General features: G+C 43.7%; 2 protein-coding genes across 5 annotated transcripts in view; one reads left to right on the forward strand and one right to left on the reverse strand.

The window, feature by feature from the left end:
* Positions 1 to 18,783, reverse strand: part of LOC141106627 (uncharacterized) — a 29,962-nt gene that overhangs the window by 2,865 nt on the left and 8,314 nt on the right. The window contains exon 8 of the mRNA XM_073597559.1: positions 11,148 to 11,161. Within this exon, the coding sequence (XP_073453660.1) occupies positions 11,148 to 11,161 (14 nt within the window). The remainder of the gene's footprint in view (positions 1 to 11,147; positions 11,162 to 18,783) is intronic.
* LOC141106575 (uncharacterized) lies at positions 2,799 to 9,463 on the forward strand. 4 transcript variants are annotated; one of them, XM_073597455.1, is made up of 7 exons: positions 2,799 to 3,016; positions 3,602 to 3,737; positions 4,083 to 4,262; positions 4,349 to 4,472; positions 4,589 to 4,680; positions 4,773 to 4,878; positions 6,309 to 9,463. In XM_073597455.1, the coding sequence occupies exons 2-7, from the start codon at positions 3,624 to 3,626 to the stop codon at positions 8,084 to 8,086; spliced, it is 2,394 nt and encodes a 797-aa protein (XP_073453556.1). In that variant the 5' UTR covers positions 2,799 to 3,016; positions 3,602 to 3,623; the 3' UTR covers positions 8,087 to 9,463. The 4 variants fall into 4 exon arrangements, with proteins under 4 accessions (XP_073453556.1, XP_073453557.1, XP_073453558.1 ...); XM_073597456.1 differs by having other exon boundaries at positions 2,799 to 2,926; XM_073597457.1 differs by lacking the exon at positions 2,799 to 3,016 and adding an exon at positions 3,028 to 3,320.

An 18,783-nucleotide genomic window follows, 5' to 3' on the forward strand; every position in this document is an offset into this window, starting at 1 on the left:
CTCCACTCGGTTTCTTCTGTCCTCGTCCATCCTTGGGGACACGGTCACATGCTCAGCGGAGGCCTTGCTCTGCCATCACCACCTTTGCCTCCATGATTTGGCCCAATCTTGGAACAAAGAACATGTCAGATGAGTAGACGGTAGACAACCTCTACATTTAGGTGGTGGACATCCCCCAACCTGCTCCGAACATCAGCAACGCAAGCCAACATGATCCCTCATCACTTTAAAACCGAACACATATTAATTACACAGGTTCTGTGGCTGATTAAAGCGGAGATCCACCCAAAAGTGGAACTTCTGCTTTATGCAATCCTCACCCCTTGACATGCCACATCTGGCATGTCATTTTTTCGGGGGGAGTGGGTACTTAGTTTAGAGGTGAGTGTCTGTTTATTAAAAGTCAGCTATACTTTTTGTAGCTGCTGACTTTTAATAAACTAAAAAAATTGTGGAACTCCGCTTTAAGGTGGTAATTAAACTCACTTGGTGCCTTATCTGCATCAAATTAGCCTCAGAACCTGTGTAATTCATATGTGTTTTCGGGGTTTGAAGGGATGAGGTGGCAACTCTTTGCCCGCTATGTATTGAGGAAAATAATGGAGCCAGTCCTGGCCCTCCGTCATTAATCTGGGGGCTGCCTGGACTGATGACACTCTGCCACCCTCGGCTGCAACTGCTACACAGCGCTGTGAAAAAGTAATTGCCCCCTTCCTTAACTCCTCATATTATTGCTGACACATTGATTTCATCGAAAAGCCTGACAATACCCACAACCCCTATGTACATACATATAATAATCATAATAGTATTCTATACCCTTTGTACCCACAATGGCTCCTTTATATCATTTTTGGTTACATGCATTGTATATCACCCCCACCCATACAGATCATAATACCCATCCCCCATATCTACAGGTTCTATATTGTACATCACATACCTGTCTGTACAATGTTTACTCTCTAAAAGCCACAAAGTAACAGAAGTCATCACCTGCTGCCAGTTGCAGCAATGGCTCCTCCCTTACTTCCTGTGCACGCCTGATTACCTTCCTACCTAGCGGGCTCTACCTGTCCTCTATTGTGTTACAGCACAGCCAGTGCTCTAGTAAAAAAAAAACAAGAGTATTATTATAAGTCTTATTATTATAACACCCTCTTATCCACGAGCAATGCATTCTGGGAGTTGGAGTGCTGGGACTTGCAGTCCTTGGATTGAAGCTTCCTATCCTGTGACTGTATCTGGCAGAGGGATTGCATAGAAGGCGGAACTCTACATCCGGGATGAAGGAGGAAGGTTTAGAAAAGGGCACACCCCAGCTATGGAACGCAAAACTAGGAAGCCTTTGGAACGCAAACCCAGGAAGTAGAGAGGAGACTAACACTACAACGGTGATAGACTACGGCGAAGGAGTCTCTTTTTACTGTAGGTGATCTAGTGAGGCAGTGCATGATTCATATACATCTGATTACCATATGTAATGATATTCATGTTGCCATGTTTCCGGCTTGTGCGTTCCAAGGGGCGTTTTGTTGTGCGTTCCTCTGGCCGGATGTCGATGAGATGGGCACGCCCCCAGGATAAGGCACGCCCAGGCGATGAAACGCATGCCTAGGAAATACAGAAGTAACTAATAAAACAGAGTGCTGGCGACTGAGCATAGTGAAGAGACCTCTTATTACTTATTAATTATTTTTTTTTACATTTATTATAATTATTTACTATAATTATATAATAATGATGATGAAGAAAGCTCTTATTACTAAGGCCATTACTAATTTTAATGATCAATTTAATTATGTTTAATTATTTTATTCATACATTTATTATACTAATTTACAATAATTCTATAATAATAATGAAGAAAGCTCTTATTACAAAGGCCATGTGATCATACATTTAATTAAATTTAATTATATTTAAATATTTAAAAAAATATATAATTATACATGTATTATAGTTGTTATATTTTAATAATAATAATAACAATAATTATTATTTAATATTATTCCATATAAATATTTTTTTTTGAACAATAAGATTTTTATTGAGATATGTCTTATTATGCACCCTGTATAATAATACTCATTATTTATTACAGTTACTTATATAGCACTTTGAATTTACACAGCAGTTTTAATATATTAAATAATAATAATTATTATTATTTAATAATTTAATATAATAATTATTATTATACAGGACGTATATTATTATATAATCCTGTATAATATAATAATGCAAATATTAATATTATTATTAAAATATATTATTAACTATAATACATATATAATACAATTTAAAAAAAAATCATTAAATATTATTAAAATCATCATCATTAAAATGTATTAAATGTATGGTCACATGGCCTCAGTAATAAGAGGTTTCTTCATTATTATTATAATTACAATAAATATTATAACTATGATTATATTAAAAAAAGAATTAAACAATTAAATTAATAATTAAAATAAATCTAATGTATGGTCGCATGGCCTCATTAATTATTATTAATAATAATTATATCATCATATATGTAATGTATAATTATTCCCAGATAAATGTAATAGGCATTTTGCCACACTTCCGGTTTATGCGTTCCAAAGCACGTGTGTTGTGCGGTCCACTGGACGGACGTCCCTTCGATTTGTGGATACGCCCAAGAAGGCGGGTTCTCACACCACGCTCTGAAGCGCTTGCAAATAGGATGAACAAATGTAGAACGTCGTGACGTGGCGCGTCTCCTAGCAACACATGGCCACGTAGCTGCCTAGAGAAAAGCCATGCTGACATAGGTAAACACAGGTGTCGTCGCTGTGGCGGCCATTTTGTTGTAGCGCAAAGGGGTTTTTAAATAAACCATGGAAGCACAGCCAAGATTTCCACTCTGCGCTCCCCAGCTTTGATTCATTGCTTCAGCTGAGTGAGTGAGGAGGGCACATGGATCAGACAGCCGGGTATACAGCAGTCCCAGAGAGCACTCAGCGCTAAACACTAGAGCTAGAAGTACCAGGTAGGGCCAGAGGGGGCGCCATTATGCTTGCGTTTAGGTTGAATTCATGTAAGGAAGACTTGATTATGAGGTCCAAAGATCCAGATCTCCATAGAGGGTGTAGCTTTCCATATTCTCTTCCTAATCCAAATGTGGGCCCAAAACTTTATTTTATTCTTGAGTTACAAAGGGTAATGACAGTGCAATCAGGATCTCTGCTGAACAGCTGGTGAGATAAAACAAGTGAGCCAAAGAGAAAGCCTGACTGCAACTTTTTATGCACATCAATAAAGCAAGGGACATTAGATCAAGTCGATAGGATCAAGTAAGTGGAGCCAATCATGTTGAAGAGACAATCTTTTAGGTAGATTTCCTTTCCAGGGGTTTGGTCTTCTTGCATGTTGGTGGGCAGTCAGCAGAACTTGGTGCTGGAGGAGTAATTCAATATTTAAATTTCTGTGCCCACCCTAGGAGAGCGGCTCTGCAGATCACCTCACCAAGGAGTAAATTAACGAAAATGCGCAATTTATTGCGAGTAAGATACGCCGCGGTAAATTACACGTTCGTCCCGTCTTACGAACACTTTACTTATCTTATTCCTACTAGATGATTTTTAGTGCCAAAAAAGATGGCTTGGCCTCAGGAGCTTTACTTTAAATCAGCAATGGACACCGGCAAGAAGAGGATGACAGAGAAGATACTGCGCCTCACCCTGGAGATCATCTACCTGCTGACCGGAGAGGTGAGGAGGATTCTGGGAGGTCACATGACATCACTTTTATCTCTATTAATAAAACACAGACCTGACCGGAGAGGTGAGGAGGATTCTGGGAGGTCACATGACATCACTCTTATCTGTATTAATAAAACACAGACCTGACCGGACAGGTGAGGAGGATTCTGGGAGGTCACATGACATCGCTCTTATCTCTAATAATAAAACACAGACCTGACCGGAGAGGTGAGGAGGATTCTGGGAGGTCACATGACATCACTCTTATCTCTATTAATAAAACACAGACCTGACCGGAGAGGTGAGGAGGATTCTGGGAGGTCAATTGTATATAAATTAAATTGCACATTATAGGATTATGGACCTTTGAAGATGTCCAGTGATCATGTGACAAGCGACACTCATCCACGTCTGTCCAGGAAATGTAGTCGTGCCCAGAGCCCCATCCCAGACCCTCCACTGACACCCAAGAAAAAAAACGTAAAGAAGATAGTAGAAGTCACCCAGAAGATCATTGAGCTGCTGACAGGAGAGGTGAGCGGTGGTGGGAATTCTGGGACATTATCCAGTAACAGACAAGGGATGTGTCTGGATGGTGACTGTATCATTGTGTGTGTCAGGTTCCTATAAGGTGTCAGGATGTCACTGTCTATTTCTCCATGGAGGAGTGGGAGTATTTAGAAGGACACAAGGATCTCTACAAGGACGTCATGATGGAGAATCAGCCGCCCCTCACATCACCGGGTAAGAGGAGACTTTATTGTAAAGGAGAGAGCAGTATGGAGGGTCCCCCTAGATCCCCCATCATCTGATAAACACATAGAAACAATGTATTCGGTCAGTGTGTGTGTTTCCTACAGATGGATTCAGTAATGGGAACCCACCAGAGAGATGTCCTCTGTATTGCCAGGATTCCACACAGGAACATCAGGAGATCCCTCAGGACGATCAGGTAGAGATTCTTGCTAAGATTCTTAAAGCAAATCTAGCATGTAAGAATGTTTTATAATACATATCAATTGAGTAAAATTCTGTTTTCTCTAGGCTGAGGACCTAATCAATATTCATGGTGCATATTTGCAGAACATGACTTGTAATGAAGCTGATCATCCATGTAAGGAGGAAGAAAGTCCTCCAGAGATCAGAACTGGTGAGTAGTAAAAATCCCAGATTCTTCTTGTTCAGTCACTACAACAATCTCTGAAATGATAACGAAGTTGTATTATGGAGCCATTTTATTTACAGAAGTGTACATGTTATAACTACTGGGGGTAGGTAATTTCGGGACACTCCAGCTGTTGTGGAATTACAAGTCCCATGAGGTATTGCAAGACTTTGACAGGCATTGGCATGACTCCTAGAGGAACGATGGGACTTGTAGTTTCACCGTAGCTAGTGTGCCGAGGCTGCCTACCCCAGAACTATGCAGTGATATAGTTACCCTTGCTTTGGTTTGATAACCGTGATTTATCTTCAGTAATGTGTGACCTCTTTAGCCTCAACTGCCAGTTGCCATGTATTTTTGGAGATATGGTGCAGAAATGTATGTGACCAACACACTGGGAGGTCTGGTTGAGGTGGTGGAGTGATTCCAAGACACTGTAGTACAGCACCTCTCAAGAGATTGAAGATTCTCCACTGTAAAAGATAAGGACAGCAGGGGACGTAACTAAGTGTAGCAGTATTAAAAAAAAAAAAAAAAAATTGGCAACGTAGTTGTATCAGGATCAGCTTCCAGTGATGGACCTCTGTAGAACAGGATGAGCTTCCTTGGGAGGGATTGCAGCAACTATGACTTTAATGCAAAGGAGACACCACGGGGGGGGGGGGGGGGGGGTGTAACAGCTTTAAGCTTAGGTGACTTTTGAAGGCAATTGGTTCCACTAGATTTTAGTTAGGGGTATCAGAACAAAGGGGGCTGAATACAAATGCCCCCCCCCACACACTTTTCACATATTTATTTGTAAAATATTTTGAAAACTGTATGTGCCAATTTGTGTTGATCTATCACATAAAATCCCAGTAAAATACATTTACGTTTTTGGTTGTAACATGACAAAAATGTGAAAAATGTCAAGGGGTATGAATACTTTCTCAAGGCACTGTACATAGTTTGCTCTTCATTCACCTACACGTAGTCTGTTGGCCCCCGGTGGTTTCTCCTTTGCATTGAAGTCATAAGTGCTGCAGTCCCTCCCAAAGAGGTCACCCTGTGATGCAAAGGTCCACCCCCAGAAGCTGACCCTGAATTACATTTCTAAATGTAGATGCCTGGTTTCACTACATTGTTTTGTAAGTTGCCAATTGTCCTGTCAGATAAATTTGTTTTTATACTGCTACAATCAGATGCGTCATCTGCTGTCCATATCAACAGCCAGTTGCACCTGTTTATTTTTACTGTAATAACAATAAAGAAAAGGGCCTACACTGCTTTCTTCCTAGTTAGATTAGATGAAACCTGTACCTTTTTGGAATCAAAGCATGAAATGAGCAAAGGATATCATATCCGTAAAGCTAATAATAAGTAAAAGGCAATGGTTAAAAAAAAAGTGAGAGTCCCTTTATTTTTATCTTTGACAGGTGGACAGAGCTGCAGAATGACTTCATGCAGACCTCTTTTGGTGGAGTTCAAAATCGAAGATAACCCAATGGGACATTCCCCGGATTTTAACATCATTGCCTCAAGTCTTCCTCCAGATCCCACTACTAGAAGTCAATCTCCAGACCCCTTTACACCACATCTCCATCCCAATCTCACTAACAGAAGTCTAGGTCTGTACTCCGTACCAGCACATCACCATCCAGATCCCATTACTAGAAGTCTCTGTTCAGACCTCATTACACCACATCTCTATTCCGATTCCACTACCAGAAGTCTAGGTCCAGACCTTAGAACAACACATCTCCATCCAGATCCCACTACACCACATCTTCATCCAGATCCCCCTTCTAGAAGTCCAGGTCCAGACCATATAGGAACACATCTCCACCCAGATCCCACTTCTAGAAGTCAACATCCACACCCCAATACACCACATTTTTATCTAGATCCCCCTACCAGGAGTCTAGGTCCAGACCATAGAACAACGCATCTCCATCCAGAACCCACTATAAGTCAACGTCCAGATCCCAATACACCACATTTTCATCCAGATCTCCCTATCAAAAGTCAGTGTCCAGATCCAATTACATCACATCTCCACCCAGATCCCACTAACAGAAGCCTACATCTAGACCCCATTACACCACATCTCCTTCCAGATCTCACTACCAGAAATGTACGCCCTGACCTCATTACCCCCCATGTCCATTTGGATGTCATTACCCCAAACCTTCATCCAGATCCCATAAGGAGAGGTCTTTGCCCAGACCCCATTACCCCACATCTCAAACCCGACCCCACTGCTAGAGGTCTCTGTCCAGACCCTAATATCCTCCATATTTGTCCATACCCGACTACGAAATATCTTCATCTAGGACTTCCACTGGTTGAAAAATCTGGGCATGGCTGGAGCTTGTCTCAACCTGTTACCACTCCTGTGTTCAATAACATGTTCCCTTGCCCCAAATGTGGCAAATGCTTCACCCAGGAGGCTGTCCTCATCAAACACCAGAGGAAACATGTTGGTAACATGCCTCACGTCTGTTCAGAGTGTGGCAAGTCATTTAAGCGCAAGTCACAACTGGAAAACCACCAGAGATTTCACACAGGTGAAAAGCCTTTTACCTGTGATGATTGCGGCAAGAGTTTTCCGCTGAAGACCTCCCTGGTCAAACACCGCCGCATCCATTCTGGTGAGAAGCCGTATTCCTGTGCGGATTGCGGAAAGAGCTTCGCTTACAACTCCCTCCTCTTGGAACACCGGAAGGTCCACACGGGCAGTAAGCCATTTTTGTGCCCCGATTGTGGCAAGTGCTTCCCGCGCAACTCACAGCTGGTTAAGCACCGTAGGACTCACACGGGCGAAAGGCCTTTCCCATGCAAAGAGTGCGGGAAGTATTTTGCTCATCAGTCCATCCTCCGAGAGCACTTGAAGGTCCACACGGGTGCCCGACCTTACTTGTGTACAGAGTGTGGGAGGTCCTTCTCGCGCAAGACAGAGCTGGTAAAGCATCAGCGAATTCACACGGGTGAGAAACCCTATGTCTGTACGCAGTGTGGCAAGTGTTTTCGCCAGAGGGGGATTCTAGTGACCCACCTTAAAGCCCACTCTGGGGAGAAACCTTATTCATGTTCTGAGTGTGGCAAGTGCTTCAAGAACAAGTCCAACCTTCTGAAACACAAAAGAACTCATGTAGAGCACACTGAAGCAGACAATCAGCCTTATGGGCCTGGCCTTGGCCTGCCAAACCACTAGGATTAACAAGAAGCAGGAGGGGGGTAGAGATGCTTTAGATGGCAGTCCTTTTGTCTCTGCCTGCAGTCATCATTTTCCTACATCTCTTTTGATCACTGGACTATAGTATAGCATAACCTATGCCATTACAGACAATGCAAAGATTCTTGGGCCTTTGATACTAGATAAGGCTTAGATCTTACTTTAGATTCCATTGCAAACAGGGCCGTATCTAGCCTATCTGATCTGGGGGTGCAGTAAAAAAGTCAGGGGTCATAATGTCAACAGTGTATGAGTCATTGACAGTCTATCACACAGTGTCACAAACTGGGAAACACTATTAAATAGAACCTGTGCCCCTTATATCAGATGTTCCTATCAGAGTCCCCCTTTACATCATGACTGCTCATCATAGTGCCCCCTTACATCAGGTGTCCCCATCAAAAGTGCCCCTTTACATCAGGCATCCCCATCAGAGTGCTCCCTTACATTAGTTGTGCCCATCAGAGTGTTCTCTACATGGATTGTCCTTAGAGTGCCTCCTTACATCAACTGTCTGCATCAGACTGGCCTATGGATCAATGGATGCACTCTCAGAGACCTTCACATCTTTATTATCTACCTTTAGATGGGTTAGGTCATGAGAACAAAAAACTAGCAATACTACTGTGGACCTACCATTTTGGAAAAGGGAACATCATACTCACTGGGGTCCTGGAAAATCTATGGAAATGTTGAACCCGCATAAGTCCTCAAAAGATATTTTTGTCCGACTTACCTTTTAAAGGTGTTTTGGAAATTAACAACTGTCAGTGACATATGATGGTTTGAGGAAGAGCCAACACAATGTCAAGAACTACTTGAGAAGTCAAGGAAATAGATTTTTGGTGGACCTATTTTTTTAAAGTTTGGGGTGTGTTCTGGATATAAAAGAACTGTTATTAACATATGATGGTTATGGTAGAGCCAAAACGATGGATGGAAGAGCCAACACAATGTTAAGGGCCACTTGAGAAGTTAATAAAATAGATTTTTGGTGGACCTTCCTTTCAAAGGTTAGGTTGGGTTCTGGAGATGTAGAACTGTCAGTAACATATGATGATTATGGAAGAGCCAACATGATGTTAAGAACCACTTAAGAAGTCCAGGAAATAGAAGCTTGGTGTGTTCTGGGGATGAAGACATATCTGTGATATATGATGGTTCTAGAAAGAGCCAAGGTGATGTTAAGGACCTCTAAAGGGGTTCATGAAATAGATTTTGGTGGACCTACTTTTTAAAGGTTGGGGTGTGTTCTGGAGATGAAGAACTGTCAGTATCATATCATAGCGATGGAAAAAGCCAACATGATATTAAGGGCCACTAAAGAAGTTCATGAAATAGATTTTTGGTGGACTTTTTAAAGGTGGGAAGTGTTCTGGAGATGAAGAGATGTCAGTAATATACAATGGTTTGAGAGAGAGCCAACACAATGTTAAGAACCACTTGAGAAGTCCAGGAAATAGATTTTGGGTGGACCTATTTTTTTAAAGTTTGGGGTGCGTTCTGGAGAAAAAAGAACTGTTATTAACATATGATGGTTATGGTAGAGCCAAAACAATGGATGGATGAGCCAACACAATGTTAAGGGCCACTTGAGAAGTTCATGAAATTGATTTTTGGTGGACCTTTCTTTCAAACATTAGGTTGGGTTCTGGAGATGTAGAACTGTCAGTAACATATGATGATTATGGAAGAGCCAACATGATGTTAAGAACCACTTAAGAAGTCCAGAAAATAGATTTTTTTGGTGGACCTATTTTTTTAATGTTTAGGGTGTGTTCTGGTGATAATAGAACGGTTATTAGCCTACAGTATGATGGTTATGGAAGAGCCAACACAATGTTAAGGGTCACTTGTGAAGTCCAAGAAATAGATTTTTGGTGGACCTACCTTTTAAAGCTTGAGGTGTGTTCTGGAGGTGAAGAAATATCAGTGATATATGATGGTGCGAGGAAAAGCCAACATGATGTTAAGGGACACCAAAGAAGTCCATGAAATAGATTTTTGTTGGATTTACCTTTTAAGGGTCGAAGTGGGTTCTGGAGATGAAGAACTGTCAGTAACATATGATGGTTATTGAAGAGCCAACGTGGTGTATGGTAGAGCCGACATGATGTTAAGGGCTACTAAAGAAGTCCATGAAATAGATTTTTGGTGGACTTACCTTTCAAAGGTTGGGGTGGGTTCTGGAGATGGAAACTGTTAGTAACATATGATGGTTATGGAAGAGCCAGCATGATGGATGGAAGTGCCAACACACTGTTAAGGGCCACTCTAAAAGCTAATGAAATAGATTTTTGGTGAACTTGCCTTTCAAAGGTTGGGTGGGTTCTGGAGAGGAAGAACTGTTAGTAACTTTCGATGGTTTGAGGAAGAGCCAACATGATTTTAAGGGCCACTATACATTTTTTGGTGCAAATATTCTAATATTTATAACAAAATGCATTTTCCATTGAATACTGGATGGATGCGTACTTTATCTGGGAGAGAAAACTAGACCAGGCTTTTTAATCATTCTGAATGTTTGTGTTTTCAGCTTTTTTTTTATGTAGAATATTTACAGGACAGTGGGTTAAGTTTTTTTAATTCAACATTTTGTTGCCTGGGGTGGCATAGCTGCTGATGGTTGGGCCACCGTGAATGTTTTGGCCCACCTCTGCCACCTTCCTCAGCACTTTTATCTTAGATTATGAAGATGTGGAGAGCTTCCAGTGATGCCTTCCAGAGCAAAGCTGTGCAAGAAAGCTGCTTTATACCTTTCCAGATACTCCTAATGAGGCACACATGACCAAATGCAGGGGACACATGTTAGAATTACGTAATGCCCCTCTTGAAATTGAGGTGTTCCTAAGTCAGTGGCTGTTAGTTTCAGAAATCATTTTAAAAAATTGCATAATATGGAGAGTTTTGAGAGGTGAATATGGTACGTCACACAAAAGGTGAAAATGATAAAATCTGTGTTTCTATAAACAATAAAACAGTGTTTTATATAATGCATCTGTGTGGTGTTTATTATTGAATAGGTCAGCCCACACAAAACTGATATTTCAGTGTCTGGTGAATGTTGGAGGGGTAAACCACCTTACTGTCTTCTTCCTTTTGGGGACTCTATTGGTGACATCGGTGCTTGCTGTGCCCATTATGAGGGGTTCCCACCATCCTTCTGCTGAGTTCCTGGATGTACACACCTACTGTGCCTATTATAAGAGATTCCCACCATCCTTCTGAGTTCCAGGGTCGGCACACGTGCTGTGACCATTATGGGAGATTTCCATTATCCCTGCACATCATTTCTTTAGCTTTTTCAGGTTTTCTTTTTTTAGGGAAGGACCAGAAGCTTCTAGGGGTTCAGCTCTCCTACTGCTTTTCAATTTCTAAAGTCAAGCTTTTTCAGATGGACTACAAAAAATGGCCACCAGCCTCCGCTCCCTGTCTTTCCTTGGAGGCCTCCAGTGCGACTCTGGAATCATTCCAGGCCAGGAGAATGAGTCTTGGCTGTGTTTGCTCTTCACATCCCCATTATGGGCTACGACAAAATTATCTACTTTAGGGCCGTTTTTAGATTTAACCATCTATTCCTGACATTCAAAAGCATAAATACAGTGGGTTTTGTGGTAAATGGGTTATAGTTGCAGCTGGCAGAGAAACAAGGGGTCTGAGAGTGTGTTTTACTGGTGTGTGTGAGCTACAAGAAAGTGGCAGTGTTTGTGGCACAGGGTCATGGCCCTCTCTCCTTATGCTTAACCAGAATGCAGCTAGGCTGCAGAACAGCCAGGTGAGCAGTGGGGGGGATTGGGTGGTCTCATGAATATTAATGAAGGGCTATGAATATTCAGATTAGGTGGTTATGATAAGACTATGGATCAGTAAAGCAGTGAATCACACTAACCAATAAGATATCAGCTTGCCCTAACCATCTGTATAGCTTTTAAAGAGGGTCATGTCTCTACATGAAACCTGACAGCAACATAGTTGGTAGAGGATGGCATGCTCCATGTGGCAGGATGTCTGCTTTTTAACCTTGAGCTCTGAGCATGCTTTAAAGAGAGGTAGTGAGCGAGATACAAGAGCAGGGGAACGAGGACTGAAACAAACTGGCCAAGGCAACCGTCCTGTATGTTTTCTTTTAAAGATGGCTGGCAGGTGGGTCATCAGAGGATACGTAGGAGGATGTCCTGATGGGGCTCACATCACTGGACTTTCATTTCTTGTAAAGTAGAGAAGGGTATTAAAGAGAAGTGGCCATGATTCTTATGGAATGATCTGAAAGAATCATCTCAGGTCATTTTTACATCCACAGCCTGGCCAGAATTGTTCCTGCAGCAGAAGGTCGAGGTAGGCAGGAGAGTAATTAGTGTACAGGCAGAGGTCATAGCAGGCAGCAGGGAAGTGAGTATTCAGTTTCCAGGCAGAAGTTGAGGTAGGCATCAAGAAAAAAATTAGTCTGAAAAAAAACAGACAGAGGTCAAGGCAGGTGGCGGGCAGTTGACACTCCTGGCAGGTAACGTGGGCCCACCTGAGGCACAGGGTCTAAGAGACAACTTGGTCTTGACCAGAGCACCCTGCAGGAATCGCTTAACCTTTTGGCCCCTGGTCTACAGCAAGATGACACCAGGTTGCAGCCCTCGGGTTCACCCGACCAAGGGGTCTTAGGAACAGGGTGGCTATGCTGTAGAGACAGGATAGTGATGCTGCGAGAGGTCAGAGTACAGATGGAGGCCAAGGCAGGTAAAAGAGTAGTCAGTCTCCAGACAGAGGTCAAGGCAGGCAGCAGGCAAGAGAGTAGTTGGTGTCCAAACAGAAGTCGAGGCAGGCAGTAAGCAGGAGAGTAACCAGGCAGAGGTTGAAGTAGGCAGAAGTGAAGTGAGTTGGGGGTGTTCAGGCAGAGGTTGAGACAGATATCAAGAAAAAAATTCTTCAGGGTTCAGAAAGAGGTCAAGATAGGTGGCGGGCAGGAGAGTAATCTGTGTACAGCAAGAGGTTGAAGCAGGCGGCAGGCAACCGAGTAGGTGGTCGGTGTCCAGGCAGAGAGCATGGAAGGCATCATGAAAAAAGTTGTCTGTGTTCAGACAGGTGTCAAGGCAGGCAAGAATTGTCAGTGTTCAAGCGAAGGTCAGGGCAGGCAGCAATAGTCTGGGTAGAAGTTGAGGCAAGCAACAAGCAATAGAGTAGTTGGTGTCCAGGGAGGAGGCAGACAGTAGAGTAGTTAGTGTCTTGGCAGAGGTTGAAGCAGTAAGCAGGCAAGAATAGTCATTGGACAGAGGTTAAGGCAGACAGACAAGAAGGTAGTCAGTGTCAAAGCAAGTAGCAAGCAGGAATAGTCTTTTTCTGGGCAGAGGTCAAAGCAGGTGGCAGGCCAGAGAGTAGTTGGTGTCCAGGCAAATGATGGGGCAGGCAAGTGAGTAGTCGGTGTCCAGGCAGGTGGCAGGAATGGTTGATGTACAGACAGAGGTCAAGGGAGGCAGAAGGCACGAGAGTAGTCGGTGTCCAGGAATGAGCAAACTGGAGGTGGAGGAGATACAGGCAATCTAGGTCAGTAACCAGCAAGGCAGAACAAGGATATTCTTATGGACTAGGTAGCTGGCAAGAAGTTACAGCACCGGCCACTTGCTTCAAAATGTGGCATTGGACACGCTTTTTTAAAGCACTCTGCATGCAAATCAAAGCACCTGTCACTAAATAAATTGCTACCTTACAGTCCTGTTCACATGTTGTGTTTGCTTTGCTTCGCTTCAAAAAATATACCATGTCACATTCTTGGTGCTTCAAATCATCTCCAAAGCCTCCATAGAAGTCTTTGACAACGCTCGCTTACAGCACCTGAAGCTTTTGAGAGGCTATTATTCAACTTTAGTTTTGCTTTGTTTTGTAGATATTGCAGGTATGAGATATCCCAGGATGCACTGGGAAACCAACAAGCGAACCGGAAAAAGATTATCAGCATTCACTTCCGGTTCATGTGTATATATTCTGGAAGTGTCTCGTGCAGACGCCACATCTGGTGTGCAACATGGGAGCGCTATAGCACAAGGTGAGGTGGGGATCAGAGAGAGATGACTGAGCGGCAGAGCTGAGGGACCGGAACAGGAGAAACTAGCAATGTCACACATGGTGTGCAGCGTGGGAGCAATATAGCGGGATGTGAGTGGGAACCAGAGAGAGGAAGATCAAAAAAACAGAGGATCAGCAGAACTGGGGGTTACTATTGAGTGGGGATCAGCAGAGCTAGGGGCTATTGCTGATTGGGGGATCAGCAGAGCTGGGGGTTGCTACTAAGTGGGGCATCATCATAGCGGGGGGTGCTACTGCGTGGGGGATCTGCTGAACAAGGGCTCTAATAAGCTGGGGCTCTTCCGAATGAGGGTACCAATGAGCTGTGGATCTTCTGCACAGGGATACTAAAGAGCTGGGGATCTACTGAACAGGGGTACTAATGAGCTGAGGATCTGCTGAGTGGGGTACTACTGAGCTGAAACAAATTGAAAATCAACACACTGCAATGATCTGGGGTGATTATGCTCAAGTGGTGTATGCACTTTCAGGAACACCGGTCAGTCCAGACTGTATTTTTAAGGGTGCAGCAGCCCAATTTTATTTAAGCGAAACAAACTTCACAGAAAGTTTTCCCTCGCAGGGGGTTCCACCATCATTGTATAACAGTAAAACTTCACACGCTCAGACTCCTAGAGACCGCCTGTCTCTCTTTCGTGGAGCCGTCTCCACCTGAAAGCCCTCCCGACTCCTACACCAGGCCACCTGCCTGTAGGGTGGAGCTGTTCCCAACTGTGAGTCCTGAGCTCTCTTCCTGAGGGGAATATAAACCCAGCCCACAGGTGTGCAATCATCATGCCTGTCTTTGCAAAAACCAGGCTGAAGGTGCTAATACACACCGTGACCTGGGGTCGCCTCTCCACAACACACACATACGGGAATTGGCCAAGCTTCATTAAAGCTTCAGAAAAGCATCAAAACCACATTAAAAAAATGCACGTTGAAGCGGTAGGTGCTTTATTGTGTGTCAAAGTTGAAGCAAGTGTAAATGAGCCCTAACTGTCTGATAGCTAAAATCAGTCTTTCGGTGAGAGCATCGTTCTGTAGTCTGATGGTTGGAAGAAGAAGGTAGTTAAAGAGGAGAATCCAGGTAGGTGTCATTGGTTCGGTGAAGGTGACCATTTTCTTTCAAAATGTATTCATTGCTTTGTGTGTGTTATATAGAGTGAAGACCTGGTAATTATTAAAGTTGAAGATTTAGATGAGTTGGGTAAGCAGGAGCTCAAGGAGGAGGAAAGCCCTATTAGATGGGAAGACCCAAGCAGAGAAGCCAAGAAAGAAAATGGTTCCAAGGCCAATGTCTTCTGGATGACCTTTACATCATTACGCATAGGGTCGGCTGTGGTAGTAACAATTCCTTCCCTTGTCCTGCGTGACAAAAATGTTGTGAGCCGGGCAGGTTCATCTCCCACCACAGAACCCACAAGGATGCAGGATCCATATGCATGCTTCCCATGTGGGAAGAGTTTCAAGCAGAACTTCCACCTGACTCACCACCAGCACACGAATGAGATACCTTTCTGCTGCCTGGAATGTGGCAAGCACTTCAACAGAAAGTCATTGCTGGTTACACACCGGAGGGTCCACACCAACAAGAAGTCCTACTCTTGCTTGGAGTGCAGGAAGGGCTTCATACAGAAGTCCTATCTGGTAGCGCACCAACCAGTCCATACAGAGAAGAAATCCTACACTGACTGTAATGCCCCGTACACACGGTCGGATTTTCTGATGGAAAATGTGTGATAGGACCTTGATGTCGGAAATTCCGACCGTGTGTGGGCTCCATCACACATTTTCCATCGGATTTTCTGACCCACAAAGTTTGAGAGCAGGATATAAAATTTTCCGACAACAAAATCCATTGTCGGAAATTCCAATCCTGTGTACACAAATCCGACGGACAAAGTGCCAAGCAAAGTCCCATCTGATGAAGCATGAGGTCACTCACAGGACCAAAAGCTCTACATGGGCGCTGAGTGTGGGAAAAGTTTCAAGAGGAAAGCGGTGCTGGTGGAGCACCAGCGCTATCACACAGGTGAGAAGGCCTACTCCTGCGCAGAATGTGGGAAACACTTCATGTAGAAGGCTTACAACGTCCGCCATGCCAAAATCCACACCGGAGAGAAGGCCTACTCTTGTGCCGAGTATGGAAAGTGCACCATTGTTGGTATCAGTGGGAGGAATTGTGCCCCATCATTGGTGTCAGTGGAGGGAATAGTGCCCCCTTGTTCATGTCAGTGGGAAGAATAGTGCCCCCTTGTTCATGTCAGTGGGAGGAATAGTGCCCCATCATTTGTGTCAGTGGGAGAAATAGTGCCCCAAGGGCCGGATACAGCAAGCAAAGGGCTGCATCTGGCCCTCAGGCCGCAGTTTATAGACTACTGGATTAAGCAAAACTGGACACACAGTCTAAAAGTATAACTTGAGATTCGGATGACACCAACACAGTGGGAAAAAGACAACTGGACACAGAAGGGTTGAAATGTTTTATTGATATTTTTCTCTGGATTAATTAAAAGGACAGCTTGCCCAGGACTATTGCACCACATCTGCGTTATGGGTCACTCCACCCAGAACTGATATTTGGACGTGGGAGAGGTTAACTCTCAGGATGTAAAGTGGAGATTGGCTTTAGGAAACTAGTGAGTGACTCAGGCCTTCAATACTCTATCTGGGTGGACTGACCCTTTAAGCTCCTCGCCCACTGGCGATCTCTCCCCTTCAGATATTCAATGGTGGTCACTAAAGGAAGGCTTGTATACACACAGTGAAAGTTGGAGGTGGATACTTTTATTTACTTCCTGTCCTGGTGACACCCAACACACCCTGAAACATAGGTTGTCACTGGGATAGGAAACGAGTGCAAACATTTCCAACACAGACAGCATAATGGACCTAACAGGTGTTCTAGACTCCCCCCCCCCCCTCCAGCCAAAACAAAAGAAGTTTGGCGGGTGGCCTTGCGGTTTACAGTTATGCCTCCATGCAGCTACGCCATGTCCCCTTTTGGAGGCTTTAAGGGTTGTCCACCTTCGTCAAAGCCTTCCATTACATGTACAAGTGGAGGGGTAGTGGAATCTGGAAGTTCCAAGCAATGGTACAAACCCAAACATAGGTACACTGCCCACACCTCACATCCCATGGTTTAACCTAGACATCAGCCAGCCAAGAGGTGGGACTTCAGGCTGGGCATGTCTGAGCCATGTCAAGAACAAAGGGTGCACATGGCTCAGATTCAATGGCTCCTGGAGTGGAATCTGGACAAGATGGTGGTGGTTCTATGGCTTTGTGATGCTTGCTTTTGTCTATTACTGTTAGTTTAATCAAGTTAATTAGTGAGAGAGATCTGGAACACCTTATCTTTGTTGGCCCGAAAACCAACCTGTGTACTTCTCTGAAACTAGTTTCACTTTGATGTTAGGGGCCTGAATTAAAGTGGTTGTAAACCCTTCAATACAGCCAGTGAAGTGACTGGCCTCAGGTGATACACAGAGATGAAACAAATCCTCCTACATAAGTTGTACCGGTTTATCCGCAGTCTTCTCTACCTCTGTTGAAAACCCAGATTTTACACAGCTTGTCTGAGATTTCAGAAAAAAAGAGGCGGAAAGCTGAAGTTACACCCTGCAGAGCTCAGTGAGAGCTGATTGGAAAGAAGGGAAGAAACAGAGCTGAGGCTGTGAATCACAGGCTGTGAGCTGGAACTCCCTCCCCTGTCACCTTTTTATCTCTTGGTGTCAGGAAAACTTGTCAGAAGAGATTCATGCTGATAGCAGAGGAAGGAGGCAGCAGACAGAAATGATACTTAGTGCTCTGGACTGAGACAAGTACACAATATAGAGGGATATGCTTTGTTCGAGGGCCACTGAAATTAATCTGACGAAAAATAGGGTTATCTGCATTTTGCCGATAGAAAAAATAAAGGTGCTGATAATGGCATCCTGCGTCCCATTGACTTCAATGCAAAAATTCCCCCTAGTGACTTTGATGCAAAATCATGTCCCATTGGCTTCAATGCAAAATCGCATCCCATTGACTTCAAAGCAAAAATCCCCCCTAGTGACGTCTATGCAAGATCACGTCCCTTTGACTTTAATGCAAACCCCCCCTCCAGTGACTTCAATGCAAAATCGCGTCCCAGGAACTTTAATGCAAAATCATATCCCATTGACTTCAATGCAAAAACACCCCCTAGTGACTTCAAAGCAAAATTGCGTCCCATTGACTTCAAAGCAAAGACGCCCCTAGTGACTTCAATGTTAAATCGCGTCCCATTGACGTCAATGCAAAAACGCCCACTAGCGTCTTCAATGCAAAGTTGTGTCCTACTGACTTAAATGTAAACATGCCCCCTAATGACTTCAATGCAAAATCGTGTCCCATTGACTTTAATGTTAAAAATGCCCCCTAGTGACTTCGAAGCAAAATTGCATCCTATTGACTTCAACGCAAAAGCGCCCCCTAGTGACTTCCATTCAAAATCGCGTCACATTGACTTCAATGCTAAAACGCCCCCCTAGCGTCTTCAATGCAAAATCATGTCCCATTGACTTCAATGCAAAATTGTGTCCCATTGACTTCAATGCAAAAAACGCCAGCCATATTAGATAACATTTTTTTTTAAA

The sequence above is a fragment of the Aquarana catesbeiana genome, linkage group LG08 (genome assembly GCF_042186555.1).
Source record: "Aquarana catesbeiana isolate 2022-GZ linkage group LG08, ASM4218655v1, whole genome shotgun sequence".
Classification (NCBI taxonomy): domain Eukaryota; kingdom Metazoa; phylum Chordata; class Amphibia; order Anura; family Ranidae; genus Aquarana; species Aquarana catesbeiana.

What these genes read in the sequence shown, in the direction of transcription:
- LOC141106575 (XM_073597455.1), top strand. Translation starts at nt 3,624, where the DNA reads ATGGCTTGGCCTCAGGAGCTTTACTTTAAATCAGCAATGGACACCGGC. An exon ending in TCTACCTGCTGACCGGAGAG is followed by an intron (nt 3,738 to 4,082) that starts GTGAGGAGGATT and finishes TGCACATTATAG; the next exon opens with GATTATGGACCTTTGAAGAT. An exon ending in TCCTCCAGAGATCAGAACTG is followed by an intron (nt 4,879 to 6,308) that starts GTGAGTAGTAAA and finishes TATCTTTGACAG; the next exon opens with GTGGACAGAGCTGCAGAATG.